The 25,030-nt window shown below is 45.5% G+C and overlaps 1 protein-coding gene and 2 long non-coding RNA genes across 4 annotated transcripts; 1 reads left to right on the top strand and 2 right to left on the bottom strand.

The window, feature by feature from the left end:
• Positions 1 to 1,865: 1,865 nt before the first annotated feature.
• On the bottom strand, positions 1,866 to 4,599 carry LOC308470276. Its single transcript, XR_013982330.1, has 2 exons — positions 3,349 to 4,599; positions 1,866 to 2,353 (listed from the first exon to the last, which is right to left on the bottom strand). It is a non-coding gene; the product is annotated as an uncharacterized lncRNA (long non-coding RNA).
• A 3,362-nt stretch (positions 4,600 to 7,961) lies between these two features.
• Positions 7,962 to 21,209, bottom strand: LOC308469517 (uncharacterized protein). Of its 2 annotated transcripts, none has more exons than XM_080992093.1 (4): positions 21,125 to 21,209; positions 13,344 to 13,724; positions 12,764 to 12,950; positions 7,962 to 10,356 (listed from the first exon to the last, which is right to left on the bottom strand). In XM_080992093.1, exons 2-4 carry the CDS (start codon positions 13,512 to 13,514, stop codon positions 8,714 to 8,716), a joined length of 2,001 nt encoding a protein of 666 aa, XP_080848219.1. In that variant the 5' UTR covers positions 13,515 to 13,724; positions 21,125 to 21,209; the 3' UTR covers positions 7,962 to 8,713. The 2 variants fall into 2 exon arrangements, with proteins under 2 accessions (XP_080848219.1, XP_080848220.1); XM_080992094.1 differs by having other exon boundaries at positions 7,962 to 10,344.
• A 221-nt stretch (positions 21,210 to 21,430) lies between these two features.
• On the top strand, positions 21,431 to 22,963 carry LOC308470282. The gene is made up of 2 exons (XR_013982336.1): positions 21,431 to 21,546; positions 22,304 to 22,963. It is a non-coding gene; the product is annotated as an uncharacterized lncRNA (long non-coding RNA).
• Positions 22,964 to 25,030: the final 2,067 nt, after the last annotated feature.

Raw genomic sequence — 25,030 nt, 5'->3', positions numbered from 1 at the left:
TCTGTTGACGCAGAAACTTCATCTCTGTCAGGTGCGCTTGAACATCTCCATCAGGCGCAAGTCTCAGATTGGTCAATTTCTCAAAATACAGCAACGCTGAAGAACCAGCATCTCTCTGATGCGTTGTACGCAGCGTGTCCCATACCTCTTTCGCATTTTCTAAATGCTGAACATGCACCAACTGATCATCTGAGACACACAGAATTATAGCAGTCCTGGCCCTTACATTTTGTGATTCCCAACCTCTGGTTGGTGCTGCAGGGATGGGGTTTTCAATTACATCAAAAAGCCTCTAATTCTGCAGCAGGGCCTTCATCTTTACAGACCAAGATGAATAATTGTCATTGGTTAAGCAAGGAGGGCAAGGCAAACCTCCCCCTTTCTTGGCATCCATCTTGAAGCCAAGCCTCTTCAGCTCACTACTGTCAAACAAACTGTAAAATCCAACAGTCGTTTTTTCCTTTCTCACGCAGGCAAAACTGCAAGTTGTTTATGCTTTTTGCACCTGGCAGCTAAACTCAGGCTGCTATTGAAAAGTCCCTTCCAAGAGCTCGTAAACCTTGTAGCCAAAACATTCTCTGGTTTTGTTTCGCTTTCCCAGGCTTACACGCAGAGTCCAGCCCCTTTGCCAGTAACTTTCCGTTACCTAGCAACAATGCATTTCAATGGGACATCTTATCTACCACAAAAATTTGTGGAATGCAGGGTTCAGCCTTCAAGCTGCAGGCCTCTTCCTCCGGAGCTTTTGTTTTCTTTGAAACGCAGCTCCGTGAACCAGGGAATTAATCTTCCTGCGTTCACTCTTTTAGCCCGAAATGCAGCATACCTTGAACTTTGTTGCTCTGGAAAACACCTCTTCTTTCCATCAGCTGTCTGTGGAGCCTCTGGCTTCTGTCAGACGCTTGCCTTCCTCCTTGGAGCAGAGGAGGACAATCCACCAGCCTCTCATGCAGATGTCCGATGAATCGCAACCATCCGAAGGCTGCCAATGTTGGAATTCTGCCTGGGTCAGAGGAATGTGCCACAAGCGTAGGCACCGGCAGATATTCCTGTCGACCTCCCCGCGTCTCCCAACCTCTGCTGATAAGCAGGCGAGGTCCGGCGATTCTTCTCAGATGTATGAGAGGAACACACCGTTCTTCCTCTCTCCCCTTTGGTGTCCCCAGGGAGGGGAAAGAAGCAGACAGAAAACTATTTACATCATTTATTTCTGCCTCTTACATCAGTACAGAGAATCATGTCTGCACTCAACAACAGCAAGAAGAAAACTCCTCCCAAGTACATCCAGTACGGGTCATATGACACACACACACACTGAGCTAACATCCGGTGCTCAGTACAGAATGGACTGCCCCTTTGTTTCCATGGCAACAGTCACAAACATCCTGTCTGGCTTTCCAGCCACAAGCAGCTGGCTGAGCTGCTGGAGCCTTTGCTTGCTGCAGCATTGGTGCTTTATGGTAACAGGTGATGGAGTACATGGAACTGGCGGAAATGACTGGCAGAATCCAAGACCAGGGAGAAGAGTCGGCAGAAGAAGATTGGAAGAAATTTAAAGACTATCTACAGAAACATTGTAAAATTAAGGAATGTTAGAAGGATGCTGGAATGAAGTTATGCGGTTTTAGCAGTAATGTTATAGAATTAGGTAAAATTAGATCATGAATAGGTGAGAATGTAAAGTTACAATATATTAAGATAAATCATTAAGATAAAAGCAAAAATGGAAAGGATTTGCTGAAGTAACCAATTGAACTAGAATACAAAAAAGGGAGGTGTGAGGAGGTCAGTAAATGAAAGACTTGTAAAGATTGATTTGTTTTTAATTGTTTTTATTTTTCTGTACTTTGTTTTTTCTGTTTTCTTTTTCTTTTTGTAATTCTTTGAAACTTTAATAAATATTATTTATTTTAAAAAAAAGAATTATGGTGCTGGAGGAGACTCTTGAGAGTCCCATGGACTGTAAGAAGATCAAACGTATCCATTCTGAAGGAAATCAGGCCTGAGTGCTCAGGGGAAGGACAGATCGTGAAACTGAGGCTCCAATACTTTGGCCACCTCATGAGAAGAGAAGGCTCCCTGGAAAAGACCCCCCTGATGTTGGGAAAGATGGAGGGCACACGGAGAAGGGGACGACAGAGGACGAGATGGTTGGACAGTGTCCTCAAAGCTACGAACATGAGTTTGACCAAGCTGCGGGAGGCAGTAGAAGACAGGAATGCCTGGCGTGCTCTGGTCCATGGGGTCATGAAGAGTCGGACACAAATAAACGAATGAACCTTATATTGGCCCGTTTGACAAGACCAGCTACCATGTTTGAGTTGTTGTTGTTTTTTGGGGGGGAGGGGAAAGGCTTAAGCATAATTTTGGGAGGCAGCAAATGGTCACATTTATTTATTTATTTTTAATAATATTTATTAAGGTTTTAAAGGTTACAAAAAGAAAAAATAATAACATCATATTAAACAACATCAAAAACAACACATCATAATAAGAAAAGAAAAAAAAGAAAAAAATACAAAAACAGAAAAATAAAGTCCATTAAAAAAATAACACATCGAATCTTCCTATAACTTATCATTCGTTAGCTTGTTTTCTTGACCTCCTCACACCTCCCTTTTTTGTATTCTAGTTCGGTTAACTATTTCAGCAAATCCTTTCCATCTTTTACAATTTTTGTCCTGTAATTTATCATAATATGATATAACTTTACTTTCCCTCGTTTCACCAATTAACAGTCTATTTTTTCCTAATCCATTATAACATTTCTGCTAAAACCACATAAGTTCATTCCAATATCTTTCTAACATTCATTAATTTTACAATGTTTCTGTAAATAGTCTTTAAATTTCTTCCAATCTTCTTCCACCAACTCTTCTCCCTGGTCTCGGATTCCGCCAGTTCCATATAGTCCATCACCTTCATCTGCCATTCTTCCCTGGTGGGTAGATCTTGTGTCGCAAATGGTCACATTTAAGAACTGTGGAATCGGTTATCTGTCACATGAGAAACAAGGCCTGATTCCCGCCCCCACCCCTTAATCCTCTCTAGCTATTTGCTGATCCATCAACCCAGATGGAACTAAAAATATTCCTAGTTCCCCGAATTCCTGTCAAAACTTTCTCTACTATTTTGAACACATCAGATGAATTGATTCAATTCAATATTCATAAGCATGGAAATGAAAATGCTCCCCTAAGTTTCCTTGGTTGTCCACTTCCAATCTCAGCTCTTGGCAGACTGTTTCTGAACTGGGAGGCATTGGCTGGTTCCTGTCACCTGACAGCTGGAGGTTTCCAGAGAGAGAGTGCAGAGTGCTGAGGAACCAGACTTCTGCTAGAGTTCAACAACACAGGTGCTTGCTATATGCAATTTGGAGACAAAGAATCCTTTATTTTCAGTCAGATTCAGAATTATTTCCTGTCTTCTTACCTATGAATTACATTTCTGTTCCACACTCCCCTCATCAAGCCCACCACAAGATATATTGCTTTCACGCACACAGCAACCCTGCGAGGGAGGTTTTCCATAAAGATGGTGACCAGCTTTAAGTCGCCCAATCGTCTTCACGACTGAGGAGGGATTTGAATTGTCCCCGGCATGTGTGGACCTAGATCCTTGGACTCCAGCTCCCATGAGTCCCAGCCAGCGTGGCCAACGGCTAAAGAAGACGTGAGTTGCAATATCACATCATCTGGAGGGGCCACAGGTTACCCAACAGGTCTGTTTTCAGCGCCTTGACCTTCTCCAGGCGCAGCTGCCCTTGGAACTACCTTGTACTGGATGTGCTTTGTCCTGTAGTGCCTCTGCAGGTTGGCCTTCTTCAGGACGGAGAGGGCCTCACCACAAATGAGGCACACGGGCATGCCTTTCAGCTCCACAAAGAAATAGTCGTGTGTCCATCTTTTTTGAAAATGTGGCACTCCAAATCGATCTTCCTCTTGTGCAAACATTGATTGTGTCCAGAAACAGACAATTAGGCAGATGGAGCTGTTCTCATATAGGAGTCCTATGCTGCCTATAGCCAGCCCTGGTCAGTAATGTGTCTGCAGCTCTTTGAGCCATTGAAGTTTCTAAGCTCTTTTCAAAGGCAGCCCCAGGTAGAGTGTGTTAAACTAACTCCTACGCATTGTGGCACCAGACTGCTTTCTTTTTTTGTAATTATCTGTTTGTTTTAAATTCTATAGCTTAAATTCTCTTGATGCTTCTTTTTTTTAGAAGGGCCTCTTACAGTCACAAAGCAATGATTTCCAGTGCAGCTCCATAACACCGATTGCGCCCTCACACTGCCCCTTTTTGTGTGGGGATTTGGATCCAGAAAAGGAGCAGACGGGGAAAGGTTAAGCAGAATCCCCCCCCCGGGTCACCCTTAGGTGTCCTCAGCCTTCACCTGCTTCATGACTCCACCTTGCATGAGAAGGCAGGATGGAGCTCCAGGAAACAGGAAGTGGTCCTTCAACCGGCCAGGACATCTCACCATCACAGACAGATCCAGTCTCCTCCTATGGACTAAGGAGTGGCCCAGGGATGGCAGAGAGCGGAAGGGAAGGGGCCAGGGACAGAAGGAATGGCAGGGCTCCAGATGCTCCCTTGGACCCCCCCCCTCCTTTGTCACCAAGGGGAGCTCCTCTTCTGGGGCTGAAAGCATTGGGGTGGTTTGATTTTATCAGTAATAATAATAATAATAATAAATTTTATTTATATCCCGCCCTCCCCTGCCGAAGCTGGGCTCAGGGCGGCTAACAACATTCTAAAACATTCATTATAAAATTAATCAAATCAAATTAAAGTCAAATTAATGGCAACCATCAAGCAAATTCTGTGCAGATTGCCGATTGCCAGAGGAGGGGGTCAGGCTGCGCCCTGACCAAAGGCCTGGTGAAACAGCTCTGTCTTGCAGGCCCTGCGGAAGGATGTCAGGTCCTGCAGGGCCCTAGTCTCTTGTGACAGAGCGTTCCACCAGATTGGAGCCGCGGCCGAGAAGGCCCTGGCTCTAGTTGAGGCCAGCCTAACCTCTCTGTGGCCTGGGATCTTTAGGATGTTTTTATTTGCAGACCGTAGATTTCTCTGTGGGACATACCAGGAGAGGCGGTCCCGTAGGTACGAGGGTCCTAGGCCGTATAGGGCTTTAAAGGTTAAAACCAGCACCTTAAACCTGATCCTGTACTCCACCGGGAGCCAGTGCAGCTGGTATAATACCGGATGGATATGATCTCGTAGCGAAGACCCCGTAAGGAGTCTCGCCGCGGCATTCTGCACCCGCTGGAGTTTCTGGGTCAGTCTCAAGGGCAGCCCCACATAGAGCGAGTTACAATAATCCAGTCTGGAGGTGACCGTCGCATGGATCACTGTGGCTAGGTCAGGGCGAGATCACTGTGGCTAGGTCAGTATTGCAAGGAAGCATAGAAGGAAAGGTAAAAAACACCTATGCAGTTTATTAAAGTATCTGTGGTTTTTCCCATGTGAGTTCATTGATGTATTCTAAGTGCTCCATATTGACTGTAGCTCTTTCCACATTCAATACATTTAAATGGTTTCTCCCCCGTGTGAGTTCGTTGATGTTTTCTAAGGTATCCATTTTTTTTAAAAAAATATATTTATTTGCTTTTACAGAAAAGAAGAAACATAACAACCACAAAAATGAGAAAAAACAAAAACAGTCACATAAAACAGATAAGAAGAATAAAATACAAAAATCCATCCATCAAAAAGAGAAGGGAAAAAATTAAAAATAAAAATTCCAGCTTTTAAATTCATGCTTACAAAACTTTTTCTTGACTTCCTCACGCCTCCCTTTTTTGTGTTCATCTTTACCCAATCAGATACAGCAAATCCTTACCCTCTTTTAATACTCATTTCTGATTATTAAAATCATTCTATTATGTCTCCAATCCTTCCTCCTTATGTTTAACCGCCATTTAACATATTGTTTACTTTTGACATAATATAACTTTAATCTTTCACCCTTTTTCAATTACATTTTTACATAGCTTTTAAACCTATATCACTAATGCCATATTATTTTTAAATCCAACATCGTTTTAGCATTCATAAATTTTACAGTGTTTCTGCAGATAGTCTTTAAACTTCTTCCAGTCCTCTTCCACCGCTTCTTCTCCCAGGTCTCGGATTCTGCCAGTCATTTCTGCCATCTCCATGTAGTCTATTACTTGCACCTGCCATTCTTCCAAGGTGGGCAAATCTTGTGTCTTCCAATGCTTTGCGATAAGTATTCTTGCTGCTGTTGTTGCGTACATAAAAAACGTTCTATCTTTCTTTAACACCAATTGGCCAACTATGCCCAGGAGAAAGGCCTCTGGTTTCTTAAGGAAGGCATATTTAAATACCTTTTTCAGTTCATTATATATCATCTCCCAGAAAGCCTTAATCTTTGGGCACGCCCACCAGAGGTGAAAGAATGTACCCTCAGTTTCTTTACATTTCCAATATTTATTATCAGGCAGGTGATAAATTTTAGCAAGCTTGACTAGGGTCATGTACCACCGATAAATCATTTTCATAATATTCTCTCTTAAGGCATTGCATGCCGTAAACTTCATACCGGTGGTCCACAACTTTTCCCAGTCAGCAAACATGATGTTATGACCAATGTCCTGTGCCCATTTAATCATAGCTGATTTAACTGTTTCATCCTGTGTATTCCATTTTAACAGCAAGTTATACATTCTTGAAAGAATCTTAGTTTTAGGTTCTAACAATTCTGTTTCCAATTTCGATTTTTCCATCTGGAAGCCCATTTTTTTGTCCAAATTATAGGCCTCTCTTATTTGATAATAATGAAGCCAATCTCGCACTTTATCTTTTAATTTCTCAAAACTCTGCAGTTTCAATTTATCTCCTTCTTGTTCTAATATCTCCCAATATTTCGGCCATTTGGCCTCCATATTGAGTCTTTTCAGAGCCTTTGCCTCCATGGGTGACAACCACCTTGGGGTGTTATTTTCCAGTAAATCTTTGTACCTTATCCAGACATTAAATAATGCTTTCCTGACAATATGGTGTTTGAAAGCTTTGTGCGCTTTAACCTTGTCGTACCACAAATATACATGCCATCCAAAAGCATTGTTAAAACCTTCCAAATCCAAAATATCAGTGTTCTCAAGAAGCAGCCAGTCTTTCAACCAGCAGAAAGCTGCTGATTCATAGTAAAGTTTAAAGTCTGGCAGGGCAAACCCCCCTCTTTCCTTCACATCAGTTAATATTTTAAATTTTATTCTGGGCTTTTTGCCCTGCCAGACAAATCTAGAGATATCTCTCTGCCACTTCCATTTTGACTGTAGCTCTTTCCACATTCAATACATTTATATGGTTTTTCCCCTGTGTGAGTTCGTTGGTGTATTCAAAGTGATCCACTATCACTGAAACTCTTTCCACATTCCATACATTTAAATGGTTTCTCCCCCGTGTGAGTTCGTTGGTGTATTCTAAGTGATCCACTTTCACTGAAGCTCTTTCCACATTCAATACATTCAAATGGTTTCTCCCCCGTGTGAGTTCGTTGGTGTCTTCTAAGTGCTTCATTTTGACTGTAGCTCTTTCCACATTCCATACATTTAAATGGTTTCTCCCCCGTGTGAGTTCGTTGGTGTCTTCTAAGTGCTTCATTTTGACTGTAGCTCTTTCCACATTCCATACATTTAAATGGTTTCTCCCCCGTGTGAGTTCGTTGGTGTCTTCTAAGTGATCCACTATCACTGAAGCTCTTTCCACATTCTATACATTCAAATGGTTTCTCCCCCGTGTGAGTTCGTTGGTGTCTTCTAAGTGATCCACTATCACTGAAACTCTTTCCACATTCAATACATTCAAATGGTTTCTCCCCTGTGTGAGTTCGTTGGTGTCTTCTAAGATTTCCACTTTCACTGAAGCTCTTTACATATCCATTTTCACTGTAGCTCTTTACACATTCAATACATTTAAATGGTTTCTCCCCTGTGTGTTTGTTGGTGTACTCTAAGTGCTCCGCTTATGCTAAAACTCTTTCCACATTCAATACATCTAAATGGTTTCTCCCCTGTGTGAGTTCGTTGGTGTATTCTAAGTGATCCACTTTCACTGAAGCTCTTTCCACACTCAAAACATTCAAATGGTTTTTCCCCTGTGTGAGTTCGTTGGTGTATTCTAAGTTTTCCACTGTCACTGAAGCTCTTTCCACATTCAAAACATTCAAATTGTTTATCTCCTTTGTGAGTTTGTTGTTGTATCCTCAATTTCTTTGTTTTTCCCCATAAATTCACATGTGGCTCCATAGAATTCTGACTTTCATCTTCCTCACCTGTTTGGGAGTCTGGGAGGAAAGAGAATCCTAAGAAGAGCCTGCTGGATCAGGCAAAGGCCCACCAAGTCCAGCATCCTCTTCTCACAGAAGCCAACCAGATGCCTGTGGGAAACCGGCAAGCAGGATTGGAGCACAAGAGTCTTCTCTGCCTTCGTGTGCTTTCCAGAAACTAGTATTAAGAAGCGTTATTGCCTAGACCACAAGGGCAGAGCAGAGACATCAGTCTTATCCTTTTCTTCAAGCTATCCATGTTGCTGGCTGTCACTGTCTCCTGTAGGGTGGATTCCATAGATGAACTATGCTTCTGTTTATTCATCTTTTGCAGCCCTTAAAAGCTGATAAATGTATTATGGCCTAAGCTCTTGTGGGCTGCAGTCTGACAAAGTGGACTCTTGATCAGGAAAGCTGGTGCCACTATAAACTTTTAATTGGTTTCTCCCCCGTGTGAGTTCGTTGATGTCTTCTAAATGATCCACTATCACTGAAGCTCTTTCTACAATCCACACATTCAAATGGTTTCTCCCCCGTGTGAGTTCGTTGATGTATTCTAAGTTCTGCACTTCGACTGTAGCTCTTTCCACATTCAATACATTTAAATGGTTTCTCCCCTGTGTGAGTTCGTTGGTGTATTCTAAGTGCTCCACTTTCACTGAAGCTCTTTCCACATTCAATACATTTCAATGGTTTCTCCCCTGTGTGAGTTCGTTGATGTCTTCTAAGTGTCCCACTTTGACTGAAGCTCTTTCCACAATCCACACATTCAAATGGTTTCTCCCCTGTGTGAGTTTGTTGATGTTTTCTAAGTGCTCCACTTTCATGGAAGCTCTTTCCACACTGCATACATTTAAATGGTTTCTCCCCTGTGTGAGTTCGTTGGTGTATTCTAAATGATCCACTATCACTGAAGCTCTTTCCACATTCCATACATTGAAATGGTTTTTCCCCAGTGTGAGTACGTTGGTGTATTCTAAGTTCTCCACTTCGACTGTAGCTCTTTCCACATTCCATACATTTAAATGGTTTCTCCCCTGTGTGAGTTTGTTGATGTCTTCTAAGTGCTCCACTTTCATGGAAGCTCTTTCCACACTGCATACATTTAAATGGTTTCTCCCCTGTGTGAGTTCGTTGATGTCTTCTAAGTGATCCACTATCACTGAAGCTCTTTCCACATTCTATACATTTAAATGGTTTTCCCCCTGTGTGAGTTTGTTGATGTCTTCTAAGTGCTCCACTTTCATGGAAGCTCTTTCCACACTGCATACATTTAAATGGTTTCTCCCCTGTGTGAGTTCGTTGATGTCTTCTAAGTGATCCACTATCACTGAAGCTCTTACCACACTCCATACATTTAAATGGTTTCTCACCTGTGTGAATTCGTTGGTGTATTCTAAGTGCTCCACTTCGACTGAAGCTCTTTCCACATTCAATACATTTAAATGGTTTCTCACCCGTGTGAATTCGTTGGTGTATTCTATGTGCTCCACTTTCACTGAAGCTCCTTCTACATTCAATACATTTAAATGGTTTCTCACCCGTGTGAATTTGTTGGTGTAATTTAAGTTTCCCACTTTCACTGAAGCTCTTTCCACACTCAAAACATTTAAATGGTTTCTCCCCTGTGTGAGTTTGTTGATGTATTCTAAGATGTCCACTTTGACTGAAGGTCTTACCGCACTCCATACATTTAAATGGTTTCTCACCGGTGTGAGTTCGCTGATGTATTCCAAGTTTCCCAGCGGTACTGAAGTTCTTTTCACATTCAATACATTCAAATGGTTTCTCCCCTGTGTGAGTACGTTGGTGTATTCTAAGATGTCCACTTCCACTGAAGCTCTTACCGCACTCCATACATTTAAATGGTTTCTCACCCGTGTGAGTTCGTTGATGTATTCTAAGTGCTTGACTATGACTAAAGCTCGTTCCACACTTCATACATTCAAATAGTTTCTCTCCTTTGTGAGTTTGTTGTTGTATCCTCAGTTTCTTTGTTCTTCCCAATGAATTGACAGGTGGCTCCATAGAATTCTGACCTTCATCTTCCTCACCTGTTTGGGAGTCTGGGAGGAAAGAGAATCCTGTTAGACTTTCAAGACAAAAAAGGAACTGAACACATGTCAATCCCTATCTGCACCTTCTCTCATTTTAACACTGTCTCCAAACTCCACTGTCCTTTCTAGGTTCCAATTTTTTTTGCAAAGCAGATGAGATAATGGCAACAGCAACCCCTGAGCACTCCATTCACACTTAATAAAGCATCATCATTTTATAATACAAATCAATGGTGGAATTAGCTTATTAGACACATCTCTGTATTTTTCTTTTTCAAGTGAGGAAATAATCTCATTCTCGAGTAACAGTATCTCCTTTGTGAAATCAGTAAAACTTAAGTGCTGCATGTAACTGTAGAAATATTGCAATATATTGGAACCTAAGAAGAGCCTGCTGGATCAGGCAAAGGCCCACCTAGTCCAGCATCCTCTTCTCACAGAGGCCAACCAGATGCCTGTGGGAAACGGGCAAGCAGGATTGGAGCACAAGAGTCTTCTCTGCCTTCCTGTGCTTTCCAGAAACTAGTATCAAGAAGGATTATTGCCTAGGACCGCGAGGGCAGAGCAGAGACGTCAGTCTTATCTTTTCTTTCAAGCTATCCATGTTGCTGGCTCTCACGGTCTCCTGTAGGATGGATTCCATAGATGAACTATGCTTCTGTTTTTTCATCTTTTGCAGCCCTTAAAAGCTGATAAAGGTATTATGGCCTAAGCTTTTGTGGGCTGCAGTCTGACAAAGTGGAATTTTGAGCAGGATACATGATTCCACAGGGACGTGGGGACAGGTGAGGCTGCTGATCCCTTATTTTCAAATCTGAAAGTTGACATCTATGAACCAGCATGTTTAGACCTTCCAACCCCAGTGCTGGGGTGGGGAAAAATAAGAGCACAAGAAGAACATGCTGAATTAGCAATGAGATCCATGAAAAAAGACCCTTCTGATTGTTCTTTAGAAACCCTCTTTAAAGAGCAGCCAGTGGGATCATTTATCTCTAGATCAGGACTCCTATCCCATCTCAGCACTGTGCTGATTCCTGCTGAGATTGGAGTTAAAGGATCTCTCTAAGGGATCTTTAAGGGACGCGGGTGGCACTGTGGTCTAAACCACAGAGCCACGGCTTGCCGATCAGAAGGTCGGCGGTTCGAATCCCCGTGACAGGGTGTGCTCTTGTTGCTCGGTCCCTGCTCCTGCCAACCTAGCAGTTCGAAAGCATGTCAAAGTGCAAGTAGATAAATAGGTACCGCTCCGACGGGAAGGTAAACGGCGTTTCTGTGCGCTGCTCTGGTTCACCAGAAGTGGCTTAGTCATGCTGGCCACATGACCCAGAAGCTGTACGCCGGCTCCCTCAGCCAGTAAAGCGAGATGAGCGCCGCAACCCCAGAGTCGGTCACGACTGGACCTAATGGTCTGAGTCTCTTTGTTGGCTTTGTGAACTTATTTTCAAATTTGCACCAAGGTTGTACCACAGTGTCTCCAGGGAAGCTTAGGAACGGACAAAATTACAGGGTGTCAGCTCTGTGAATCTCAAGCCTCTCGTGCCTCCGATGACAGAGCCTGAGAATGCAAGAGATGGGATTCGGTTGGAATGTGAAGCAGGGGAGGAGCAAAGAACAAAGAACAGGAAGAGGGGGTGCCGGGGGGGGCACAGACTGTTATCTCCAGTTTGAGCTCTGACACAGAGCCCCCGAAATAGCCTGTCCAAAAAATCGTAGGCTTGAGAGAATCTGCGAGAAGAGGGGAAAAGAAAGCGAAAGTGGGGCCTTCTTTGCTGGAGGACTCGGCAACTGCAAGCTGGGATGAACAGGCCGAAGACTGAGCTCCACAGTGATTTATGAGTTTGAGATAATTACTACTGGAGTTGTCTTACGTCTGTGCGGGAGAACCAGGCCATTACACAGGGTCGCTATAACTTATTATCCCACTCACTCACTCTCACAAACAACCCCAGTCTGTAAGATTGGCAATTTTGCACAATTTGCTTATAATACCAGACGCTCTTGGACTTTATATGCCCAATCCTAAGTGCAGAGCCTCCAGCCCCAGGAATTGTGTATCATGATAACGGGTCCTTTGTCCCTTAAGCCCACCAAACTGGGGAGGTGCATGCATCTATTGTGTTTTGATGCTGGTGGAATGTATCACTCTGACCCTGTCTATAACAAATAAGAGTTCATTACCATAAATTATTCCTGCCGTGGAAATAACACCTAAGATTTCAAAGCCTGGAGGAAGAAAATCTGCCCCCACTACTTTAGGAAAAGGATTCAAGGAACAAAGAGCTGCTTTGGAGAAGGCCTCACTTTTTCCTTCTTAATGTCAGGAACTTCCTTCCATTTGTCTCCTCTCCATCTTTTCCTCTTTCTCCCTCCACCTTCCATCTATCCCTGTCCCCATCTGCTCTCCCCTGGAACTCACCAGATTTCTCCAAGGGTCCTGGGAGGGAATGCTCAGAGGTTGTGGGGAGGGATGCAGGAGACAGCCTGACCAGGTCAACCGTCCATCTTTCTCCTTCCATTCTGGCCAGGGTTGCATATTCAGTCTCAGCTAGGTTTGCAGGTTCAGCTTCCTGAGGAGCGCAGAAGCCAGAGCAAGTTGCAGCTTCCTGGGAGGGAGGGAAGAAGAAGCCAAGGCTGTCTGAGAGCCCCTGCAGGGATTCTCCTGCCCAAGACATTCTGCTGCCCCTGGAGAAGCCCCAATTGGGCACCCCCTTCCCAAGAGCCCCCACCCATTTTCAAACAGTTTTGGTAATTCCTTTCACCTGCCTGTCCCACCTCCCTTTCTAAGGCTGGCATGGCATGCACATTAGTGGCCTGAGAGTAGACCCCATAGAACTTTGTAGAGTTAATCTACAAAGGACTGCTCTGAATACATGGGTTGCCCTTGCATGGAGAAGAAAGAATATTCACCACCAAAGGTAAACAGAACCTCCATGTCGAGAGGCAGTGGACCTGTGACCTCCATGTGCTTGAAACCCAGGTGAGAGGGCGGCACTTACCTTTCCCAGAAGCCCCTCAGTGTCTGGGAGCAGGGTCTGGTCTGTCCCCCTTGCTCTCCCACTGGGCCTCCGACTGGTATCCGCAGCTCCCCTGAAGGAGAGGACTCCTTCCCCGGAGTGGGGAGGACTGGGAGCCTGTGGAGTTTCCCACCCTGAACGAGGGGGCTGCATCGTCTTCAGGAAATCCTGCTTCTGGGCATCCCAGTGCTGCTGTGGCTGCCCCTCCTCTGCTTCCTGCTTAATTTGACGTAAATCTGCTTGAGACAGAAGATCCCTGATGGTCCCAACTTGGCCTGCAGGAGGTTTCCTTCATTTGCACTCCAGTCTCTCCCTTTGAATGGGTCTCCTGGGTCTCTGCTCTTCCATTTTTACGCCACTCTGCTGGAAAAAAAATAAACACATCTCCTGATCTGATCATAGGATGAAGATCTCTCTCTGTCCTGGAGAGAATGGTGCCTAAAGGGCCCTTAGAGATAATATAATAATAATAATTTATTATTTATACCCCGCCCATCTGGCTGGGCCTCCCCGGCCACTCTGGGCGGCTTCCATAAAAACCAAAAATACAGTAAAATATCACACGTTAAAAACTTCCCTAAACAGGGCTGCCTTAAGATGTCTTCTGTAAAAGGCGAAAGATTTATACGATCTGACTTCCGGGTTGGTGCCATCGCCGAATGGCGGACTCCCTCTGAGCTCCGGAGGGAGTCTGCTCGGCAGGGGTTGGGTCCCGCCACGCCGGCGACGCGGGGACCCTCAAAAACCATGGGCGCAGAAGCCCATGGACCTGGTGACTCGTCGGGCACCGTTTGCGCCCCCCACCCGCGAAGGAGCCTTTTAAAAGGCTACGGAGCGGGGGATGGGGGGTGGTGTAGTGCTATGAGTCCTCCGCTTCCCCTGCCAAGCGAAGCCGCATGCCATTTGACGGAGAGCGCTGACTTCTTCCACTGAAAATTTGGACTAAAAATAACAACCCGTGAGTAATTGGGAAATCGGATCTATAAGGGAAATTTTTTTTTTTTTTAATTCGGAATGAGCGGGGGAGGTGCAAAAAGGAAGTCCGTCTCCCCCCTGTTGTAGAGGATTTAAAGCAAGGATCTGTCAACTAAGATCGAGAGAAGGGCCTGTTTTTTATTGATAAAAGTTATTAATTTCACGATGGAAAATTACAAGATTGTGCTGGAGGAGAAAAGTGGATTGTATGAGCTAAAGTGCAACCCCCCCGGGAACCGGGAGAGATCCGTGAGAGAGCCTGGTGAGGAGATATAGAGATTTTGACAGCTGTCAAAGTAGCTGTCAAAGTTGGAGAATAAAAAAGAACTTTGTTACGATGACTTTGCCGGTTAGATTCATTACAATTTGGATATAAATTGTTGAAAACAAGGGATAACAAGTTAGTTTGACTTTTGGGTGTGATCTGGAAGGAAACTAAGTTACCATAATCCCTCTAGAGGGGGCTTTGGGACACTACAAGAATCGCTGTAAGTGGAAAAATACTCATGGAGCTGAATAGGACTTTTTATCTCCTGGGAAAGCTGCAAAAACGAAACATTATTTTGTCTACAGAGGTCTCAACACTAAAGGAGACAATAGATATACCTATTGAAGAATGGAAGGGACTTGACGCAAGTTTTTGTTCCTGAATAAATAAAGCCTCTGTAGAGGAACTAGAAGCTTTTGGAATTAGAATGTTTTTGCAGCGGAGCAGGAAAAGAAACCTGAGGAAAGTGAGGAAAGAGAACAACAAGAATTGGACTAAGCTGGAAGTGGGAGCATTTGGGACATTCAGATTTAAAAGGATTAAGAAACAAAATTTGAGTTTTACTCTTAAATATAGAGATCTGGATGGAAGAAAAATGGACCTTCTTGAGATAGAGCTTTTCCAAGACTGGGTGTTTGAAACTAAAGACTACCAAAAAGACGGCAAAGACTACTAAAAAGACGGCAAAGTGGAGCTGAGAGAGATTTGGACATGGATGTGGAGCCTCCAGGCTGACAGCAGATAGATTGATGGACATTGGGGATCGAAACCGGGAAAGGGGGGAGGGAAATTCGGAATCCAAAGGGTGTAAAATTATATTTTGAACTATGTTTTTTTATTTTTTATTTCGTTCTGTTCTGTGTATTAAAGAGGGGAATTCGTGGAAGGGAACAGGGGTCGATCTTAGGGGAAAAAAATTTTAAGTTGAAGGATGGTGGAATATAGAGGGAAAGTGGTCATATAAGATGAATTAAATTGAACATTGGGTCAATGATAATAAGCTTAAAATTTGGGGTAAGAACTTGTGGAACTAATTTAATGGAAATGGAATACAAGAGGGGGTGGGGTGGGGAAGTCCTGGAAAGATGTTAATGAAAGTAAGGCCTAAATGCAAATGTTTCTTTCTTTTTTTTCTTTTTTCTTTTATATTTTGGATTTTTCTGGAAATTTCAATAAATATGATTTGAAAAAAAAGATGTCTTCTGAATGTCAGGTAGTTGTTTATCGCTTTGACATCTGCTGGAAGGGCGTTCCACAGGGCGGGCGCCACTACCGAGAAGGCCCTCTGCCTGGTTCCCTGTAGCTTTGCTTCTCGCAATGAGGGAACCGCCAGAAGGCCCTCGGCGCTGGACCTCAGCGTCCGGGCAGAATGATGGGGGTGGAGACGCTCCTTTAGGTATACTGGACCAAGGCCGTTTAGGGCTTTAAAGGTCAGCACCAACACTTTGAATTGTGCTCGGAAACGTACTGGAAGCCAATGTAGGTTTTTCGAGACCGGTGTTATGTGGTCTCGGCGGCTGCCCCCAGTCACTAGTCTAGCTGCCGCATTCTGGATTAGTTGTAGTTTCCGAGTCACCTTCAAAGGTAGCCCCACGTAGAGTGCATTGCAGTAGTCCAAGCGGGAGATAACCAGAGCATGCACCACTGGCGAGACAGTCCGCAGGCAGATAGGGTCTCAGCCTACGTACCAGATGGAGCTGGTAAACAGCTGCCCTGGACACAGATTTGACTTGTGCCTCCATGGACAGCTGTGAGTCCAAAATGACTCCCAGGCTGCGCACCTGGTCCTTCAGGGGCACAGTTACCCCATTCAGGACCAGGGAATCCTCCACACCTGCCCGCCTCCTGTCCCCCAAATACAGTACTTCTGTCTTGTCAGGATTCAACCTCAATCTGTTAGCCGCCATCCATCCCCCAACCGCCTCCAGACACTCACAAAGGACCTTCACCGGTTCTGATTTAAAAGAGAGGTAGAGCTGGGTATCATCCGCATACTGATGTACACCCAGCCCAAACCTCCTGATGATCTCTCCCAGCGGCTGCATGTAAATGTTGAAAAGCATGGGGGAGAGGACAGAACCCTGAGGCACCCCACAAGTGAGAGCCCAGGGGTCTGAACACTCATCCCCCACCACCACTTTCTGAACACGGCCCAGGAGGAAGGAGCGGAACCACTGTATGACAGTGCCCCCAGCTCCCAGCCCCTCAAGACGGTCCAGAAGGATGTTATGGTCGATGGTATCAAAGGCCGCTGAGAGATCCAGCAGAACTAGGAAACAACTCTCACCTTTGTCCCTAGCCCGCCAGAGATCATCAACCAGTGCGACCAGGGCAGTTTCAGTCCCATGATGAGGCCTGAATCCCGACTGGAAGGGATCCAAATGGTCTGCTTCTTCCAGGCGTGCCTGGAGTTGTTTGGCAACCACTCGCTCAATCACCTTGCCCAAGAATGGAAGATTTGAGACTGGGCGATAGTTGGCCATCGTGGCCGCATCTAAAGATGGTTTTTTAAGAAGCGGTTTAATAACCGCCTCTTTCAGCGGGTCTGGGAAGGCTCCCTCACGGATGGAAGCATTCACCACCCCACGAAGCCCATCGCCCAGTCCTTCCCGGCTAGCTTTTATAAGCCAGGATGGGCAAGGATCCAGGAGACAGGTGGTTGGTTTCACTCGTCCAAGCAGCCTGTCCACATCCTCGAAGGTAACAGATTGGAATTGATCCCACTCAACTTGACTAGACAGAACTCTAGCACTCTCCCGCCCCGGCCCTGCTCCCACGGTGGAGTCTACTTCTTCCCGAATCTGAGCGATTTTATCTGCAATAAACTTTGCAAAATCATTGCAGGAGAACATGTGGCCCGTACTGGGCCCTGATGTTGCAGGTGGTTCCGCTAAGTTGTGAACCACCTGAAAAAGTCTCCTGCTGCTGTTTTCTGCAGATGCAATAGAGGCGGTGAAGAAATTCTTCTTCGCCGTCGCTATCACCACTTGGTAGGCTCGACGTTGAGCTCTAACCTGTGTCCGGTCAGATTCGGAATGAGTTATCCGCCACCGGCGCTCGAGCCGTCTCAACGATTGTTTCATTGCCCTCAGATCCGTGGAAAACCACGGGGCTGTCCGGGCTCCATGCAATCGGAGAGGGCGCTTTGGAGCCAAACAGTCAATAGCCCTGGTTAACTCCGCATTCCAGCGGGCCACCAGGGAATCGGCTGAAAGGCCATCAACATGGGATAAAGCATCCCCTACCACTCTCTGGAAACCATTTGGATCCATTAAGTGGCGGGGGTGGACCATCCGAGTTGGTCCCACCTCCCTGCAGAGGGGATGGGTCGCAGAGAAGTCCAGTTGCACCAGGAAGTGATCTGACCATGGCACTTCTTTCGTTTCGCTTTTACTTAGTGTCAGATCACCAACATCCATAGAGGTAAACACCAGGTCCAAGGCATGTCCGTGGCTATGGGTTGGGCCAGACTTATTCAGGGACAGCCCCATGGAGGCCATGCTTTCCACGAAGTCCCGAGCGGCCCCTTGTAAGGTCGTGTCGGCATGGATGTTAAAATCCCCTAGGACGACCAAGCTAGGTGTCTCCAGGAGAACATCCGCCACGACCTGAAGCAGCTCGGGCAGGGAATCCTTGGTGCAGCAGGGAGGTCAGTACACCAAAAGGAATCCTGTACTGCCCCTATTGCCCAACTTCCAGAACATGCACTCGGAAAACTGGGTCTTCCCAATAGGACGCCTGGTGCAAACTAATGACTTCCTAAAAATCACTGCAACCCCCCCCTCCCCACCCACATGACCTGGGTTGCTGTGCGTAAGAGAAACCTGGTGGACAAGCAGCGGCAAGAACAGGCCCATCTGCTTCATCCAACCAAGTCTCTGTTACACATGCCAGGTCAAGTCCTCCATCCATGATCAAGTCATGGATGGCAGTGGTCTTATGAATCATTGACCTGGCATTGCACAGCAGCACCTTCAGGTCATGTGGGTATCCCTTGCTGATTCTAGTATCCATCCGGTCAGGACCAGACCCGGAGGCAGGAATAGTCCTCAGACAACGACTAAACTTGCACCCTCTGTAATGACATGGTCTAGTCTTAGCATAACTCCTCCTCCTACCCGTGATCACCGAGATCGGTTGTCCCAGTGCATTCCCCCCTGTGGAACATGCCCCAGCCATTTTGTTGGCTGGGGCCCACTCCCCGGCAGCCCTGACCCCTCCCCCTAAGAACAAAACAACACCTTTTTTAAAAAAAAATTTTTTTTATTGCATTTTTTAAGAAAAGAAAATCACCAAACATATAACAGACAACGAAAGTATACAGAAATAGGAATAGAAAATCACAGCCTTTCATACATATGAAAAAATGTATGAGAATAAAACAACACCTTAAACAAACAAACAAACCAATAAAACAATACAAACAAAAAAATGTAAAAATTACAAAAACATCAAAATAATAACAATAAAAAATTCCCCAAGCCCAACCAAACATCCCTCCCACCCCCACCCCCCACATACAATTTTTTTTAAAAAAAAAAACATTTTAAAAACACTCTGCCCCTCTGGCAGTAACAACAACTGTCCTAGTGAGGCCTGTCAGGCCCCGCCCCAGGCCAGGGAGTAAGTGGCAGGAAGGAGCAGGGCCCTCAGGCACTCACTCAGGGGAGTCCTCCTGGGCAGCAGGCCGCGAGCAGCAGGCAGTCTTTATGAGGCTTCAGGCCCCGCCCCAGGCCAGATGGTAAGTGACAAGAGCAAGGCCCTCAAGCACTCACTCAGGGGAGTCCTCCTGGGCAGCAGGCAGCAAGCACCAAGCAGTCCTTGTGAGGCTTCAGGCCCCGCCCCAGGCCAGATGGTAAGTGACAAGAGCAAGGCCCTCAAGCACTCACTCAGGGGAGTCCTCCTGGGCAGCAGGCAGCAAGCACCAAGCAGTCCTTATGAGGCTTCAGGCCCCGCCCCAGGCCAGATGGGAAGTGGCAAGAGCAGGGCCCTCAAGCACTCACTCAGGGGAGTCCTCCTGGGCAGCAAGCAGCAAGCACCAAGCAGTCCTTGTGAGGCTTCAGGCCCCGCCCCAGGCCAGATGGTAAGTGGCAAGAGCAGGGCCCTCAAGCACTCACTCAGGGGAGTCCTCCCTGAGAGAACTTTTAAACTCCAATTTCAGCACAAATCAGCACAGTGCTGAAATTGGGTAAAAGCCCTGCTCTGGAAATAAATGATCTCTCTGGCTGCTCTTTAAAAAGGATTTCTAAAGAACAATCTGAAGGGTCTTTTTTTCCACAGATCTCATTGCTAATTCAGCAGGGTCTTCTTGGGCTCTTATTTCTCCTCCAGCCCAGCACTGGGACTGGAAGGTCTAAACATGCTGATTGTGTTTGCAAGACTTGTGTGTATGCTAGATGTATCAGGAGGAGAGAACTCCTGGATCTACAGAGTTAATGTTCTCAAGATCCTATGGACACAAACTGCAATGAGATTTCCCTTTAATCGCTTTGAGATTTTTTCCCTTAAAAATACGAAGCAGTATAGAAATGAAATGAGTAATAATCTGAACATGAATAGCTAATTTCAATTTCGCCTTCCTCAGTCTTTAACAATACTGTCTTCAATGTTTTTATTATCATTAATTCATTTCCATATGCCACACTTCTTAAGAATCCTCCTTTCCTCTGCATTCTCAAAACTGTCACCCACTTCAACCCTCAGCCTTCATCTCAAAACTCTGCTGCCTTACTAAGGTGGAAATAAAACCTTTAACGAAACAAGCTTAAGCCTCACTTATTTACACGCAGACACAAGAGGTCACTAACTTTGACAGCTTGGGAAAAGATCAGATGCATTCTCTGGAGTATAGATTTATCGGCTGTTTTAATTGCCGTGACAGATCAACAGAACCTCCATGTGTAGGCACAGTGTACCTCGATTTGGGGCAGGCAAAAGAAGCCATTTCCTTGCGAAATGAATCTGATGGACATCATTGCCACAAGATGCGGTGATGGTGGCGGCAAAGAGAGCTTTAAAAGGCGACCAATTCACGAAGGAGGGCAATAGGTTTATCAATGGCACTGGCAGAGGAAGGGGGGGCAGGAGGGGCTGTAGAGTGAGAGGGGCACCTCCCTGCTACACTGCTCTTCCATTCCCCCCCCTGCCTCCCCTTTCCTCTCCGCCGTGGGGAGGACCGTCGAAATGGGCTGGGCTCCCTGATGAGGGACAGGGAGAGGGGCGACAAAAGTCCCAGCTACGCAGCTGATCCATCGGGAAGCAGCAGCTGCCTTGGACCCCTCATTCTGCCCCTTGAGCTCAGGACTGAAGGGAGCAGCTCCCCAGGGTCTCCGGCAGGGTCCGTGCCAGCCTGAGCCAGAGATGTTTGCCCCTGTGCCCTCCTGCAGATGCCCTGCCCCTCAGCTGCGCCCCTTCCCCTTCCTGCCCGGGTGGGGGGCGCCCTGCAGCCTCTAGCTGGGCTCGGGGCCTCATCCTGCCAGGCCCACCTGCTCTCCCCCTCCTCCCCCCCCGCCTCCTGCACCTCGGACTCCTCGCTCCGTCCCTGCACCGGAATCCGGCTCCTCTCCGGGGAAACTCGCCAGGCCACGGGCCGCTGCTCCTCCGCTCTCCTCGGCGGGGGACAGGAAAGTGCAGCCGCTCTCGAGTCCCCCTGGCTGGCCCCGTTTCCTGCCTCTCTGGGCATCGGAGCTCGCTGGCTGTGGGTTGGGCCCTGGGAGGCTGCGAGGCTGGATGCGCCCCCTTGCAAGGCGAGGGCTGCGAGACCGCCCTGCTGCTTCCCCTGCCCTTCCGCTCTTAGCTGTCGGGGCAAATGGATTAGCCCTATAAGATCTGGTCCATTCCTAGCTCTGGAGCAGCAGGGAACAAGGTTTTTGCACCCTTCTCTAGGGATGTTCACACGCCGCCATCTGTGTCCCCGTGTACACAAATCGCTGAGCTATTGGGGTAATAATAATAATACAGCAATAATAATAATAATACCGTGCCCATCCGGCTGCGTTTCCCTAGCCGTTCTGGGCAGCTCCCAACAGAATTATTTTTTTAAAAAAGATAGAATAAATCATCAAACATTAAAAACTTCCCTAAACAGCGCTGCCTTCAGATGTCTTCTAACCTCAGGGTTCGAGCCCCATGTGAGATAAAGTGAAAATGAAGTGTAATGTTACCTTGACATGGTGTACACAATAGTCCAATGGTTTAAACACCCTACAAAAATCCCTTCCCCTTTGTGTCATCTCTAATAAGTGGGTTTAGAAAGCTTTTTCTCAAAATTTATTATATAATTGGAATAGATCTGGCATATACTGTATAAGCTATCCAGAATGTTGTACTAAGTCTGGTTGTGATCAGATGTGCAGTCACTGGTTTCTAAATCCTCATCATGAAAAATTCCTGAAATACCATTTTAGGTAAAATTAGCAAGTTCAGATCCAAGTGTAATATGTAAGTGTAGCATACGATATATTTTTCTTTAATTTGGCAGGTGTTGGATACCACTTAAATTTTAGCTTATAAAATGTTAAGCTTCTAAGTGATTCTGGAATAACATTTTGAGTTGGGCTTCCTCTTTAATAGTAAACTATCCTTTTCTTCTTTCTCCAATTAAAGAAATAAAAAAGAAGTATTATTTTACAAAAACTGTATTGATTTTTAAAACATGGGTTCACTGGTGATAATAACCGAGGTTTTCCAAATGCAAAAGCAAATAGGTTATGCAACAACAGCAGCAAGGATACTTATCGCTAAACATTGGAAAACTCAAGATTTGCCCACGCTGGAAGATTGGCAGACGCAACTGATAGACTATATGGAACTGGCAGAAATGACTGGCAGAATCCGCGACCTGGGAGAAGAAGCAGTGGAAGAGGATTGGAAGAAATTTAAGGACTATTTACAAAAACATTGTAAATTGTATGAGTGTTAAGAAGGATGCAGGACTGAAAATAACAGGGCATCAGCAAACTAGCTGAAGGGACTATGAAAATAAGTGAAATTTGAGAAAAAGATAAATTTCAGATTAATATCATGTCTAGATTAAGTATTTAAGCTCATGATAAAAATATTTAAAGTTAGAGACATAATATTGGAAAGTCACAAAATAAGATTTGAAACAAGGTGATAAATTGCTGTTTAAAATTCTATAAATTGGGAACGCAGGAATGAGAGATGTGAGGAAGTCCAAAAGCAAAGAAAATATGGTTATGAACTATTTGATTTTGTTGTTGTATGTTTTTTGTATTATGTGTTATTCTTTTTATTCTTTTGTGTTTTTCTTTGTTTATTGTATTATGGTGATGGTTTTATATGTGTTTGGTGACTATAAATGTCTGAAATCTTTAATAAATATTTTATAAAAAAAAAAGCAAATAGGTTAAGGCAGTGGTGACTTATGGAGGGCTGGGGGAAGTGGGGTGCTGCACAAATGCCTGCCCTCCTGGCTAGAGTTGCCATATTCCAAAGTGAAAATCTGAACTGAAAAATTCTTGAGCTTTTGGGGCAAAATCTCAAAATTGCTGTTTCTGAGCTATTTTTGTGGAAAAACGGCTCCCATACACCTAGGTTTCTGTGGTTGAGGCCTTGTCACCTGAGAGAGCCGTGTCCAACCCACCCCAGATTCTTCTGTTGTAATAAACGAGTTAAAGTAAAGGTAAAGGGTAAAGGGACCCCTGGATCACTAGGTCCAGTCGTGGCCGCCTCTGGGGTTGCGGCGCTCATCTCGCTTTATTGGCCGAGGGAGCCGGCGTACAGCTTCCAGGTCATGTGGCCAGCATGACTAAGCCGTCTCTGGCGAACCAGAGCAGCACACGGAAACGCCGTTTACCTTCCCGCTGGAGCGGTACCTATTTATCTACTTGCACTTTGACGTGCTTTCGAACTGCTAGGTTGGCAGGAGCAGGGACCGAGCAACGGGAGCTCACCCCGTCGCAGGGATTCGAACCGCCGACCTTCTGATCGGCAAGTCCTAGGCTCTGTGGTTTAACCCACTGCGCCACCCACGTCCCTAATAAACGAGTTAGTATAGTTTATGGCTTTCACACCCACCCCACATTCCCCATTCCTGTTTCTCTTCCACATATTATTGGATTGTGATGTTGGCTTAGATGGTGGGTTTAGATCCCCTCCTTTACTACAGACACCCCCAAACAACCCTGGGAAGTGTAGTTTGTTAAGGATGCTGAGAATTGTGAGGCAGCCCCTACTTCTCTCACATAACTACAGTTCCCAGAGTAGTTTAACAGACAATCCCTCTTCACAGGGAACTATGTAGCTCTGTGTGGGCAATGGGGAGGGGTTTTTTCTAAGGCTTTCAGCACCCTTGAAACTACACTTCCCATGGAGAAGATGTACCTGTTTAAAGTGATATGATACGTGTAAATGTATCGTGTTAAATGTAACGTGCACACAGGGCCCCAGTCTTAAGCAAGACACACAGGAGAAAGTGAATCAGATCCACCCACCCTCACAAAAAAAACCTGACTAACTTTTTTTAATAATAAAAAAAAAACATTTAATTTTTTTGAAAAGAGCAGGAAATTTTAAGTAACCAAAGAACAACAAAGCAAAGGCAGTAGATTCCTTCTGAGCAGGTTCCGTAATCCTTAACAAAGCAGCAACTCTGAGGAAATGTTCTGTCCAAAATCAAACCAGTTTTTTCTTACTTGATTCCCCCCTGAGCTACTCTGCATTGGGAGGGGGGCCAGAATAGCCCCACTGCAAAGCCAAGGAGGGCACAAAGGAAACAACCCCTCCCTGCTGTTGACTATCAGCAACTACTCTCACAGGTAAACTGCTCATAAACAGGGGGCTCCATATAGTTATCGTTACCTCTTGTGGTGCGTTCAGGTGCTGAGTGCTCACAGCATTTATTCAGAAACGGGTCACCGAGAAACAAGAAGGGAGGTATTAGCATGCTCAGAGGGAACACCAAGGTTTTGCAGAAATACAAAAAAAGACCCCCTAACCCCGCAATATTAAAAAACCCAGAACAGCCCAATAAGGACTGAGCATGCTCAGTGGCAACCAAGTGCTATGTGTTTGTTCGGAAGAGGGGAATGGAATGGAATATCCTAGGAGAGGGCATCACGGGCTGGCTGGCTGGCTGCAGTGCTGAATGTGAACATTCAAAAGGTCTTGTATACCTTGAAAAATAGCCCATCCTCCATGAATATATCAAAACCCACTTTTACACCACCACCAATTATTTTGATCTGGCTCAAATAATTCCACCTCTACTGCCAACTATCCCTTTGGGTTGAAGGAACATCAAAAACACCAAAATGAGCAAGAACCTAATCCCACCCCCCCACCCCATACAAAAGTAACCACCCCCATTGCCAGCAGCTATAAAGCTCATTTACACAACCTAATCCTATGTAGGTTTACTCCAGAGTAATTCCCCGCTGTGTTCAGCTAAGTGCACACAGGATTA

Source organism: Podarcis pityusensis, assembly GCF_964106645.2.
Source record: "Podarcis pityusensis genome assembly, chromosome: 2".
In the NCBI taxonomy this organism is placed as follows: domain Eukaryota; kingdom Metazoa; phylum Chordata; class Lepidosauria; order Squamata; family Lacertidae; genus Podarcis; species Podarcis pityusensis.
The sequence above is the reverse complement of the archived record's forward strand: the minus strand, read 5'-3'. Positions and strand labels throughout refer to the sequence as shown.

Excerpts from the sequence above, each read along its gene's own strand:
- LOC308469517 (XM_080992093.1), bottom strand. The coding sequence starts at position 13,514 with ATGCAGCCCCCTCGTTCAGGGTGGGAAACTCCACAGGCTCCCAGTCCT. Across the intron at positions 12,951-13,343 it reads CTGAGGGGCTTCTGGGAAAG|GAAGCTGCAACTTGCTCTGG; the intron begins GTAAGTGCCGCC and ends CCTCCCTCCCAG. Across the intron at positions 10,357-12,763 it reads AGGACCCTTGGAGAAATCTG|ACTCCCAAACAGGTGAGGAA; the intron begins GTGAGTTCCAGG and ends CTTTCCTCCCAG.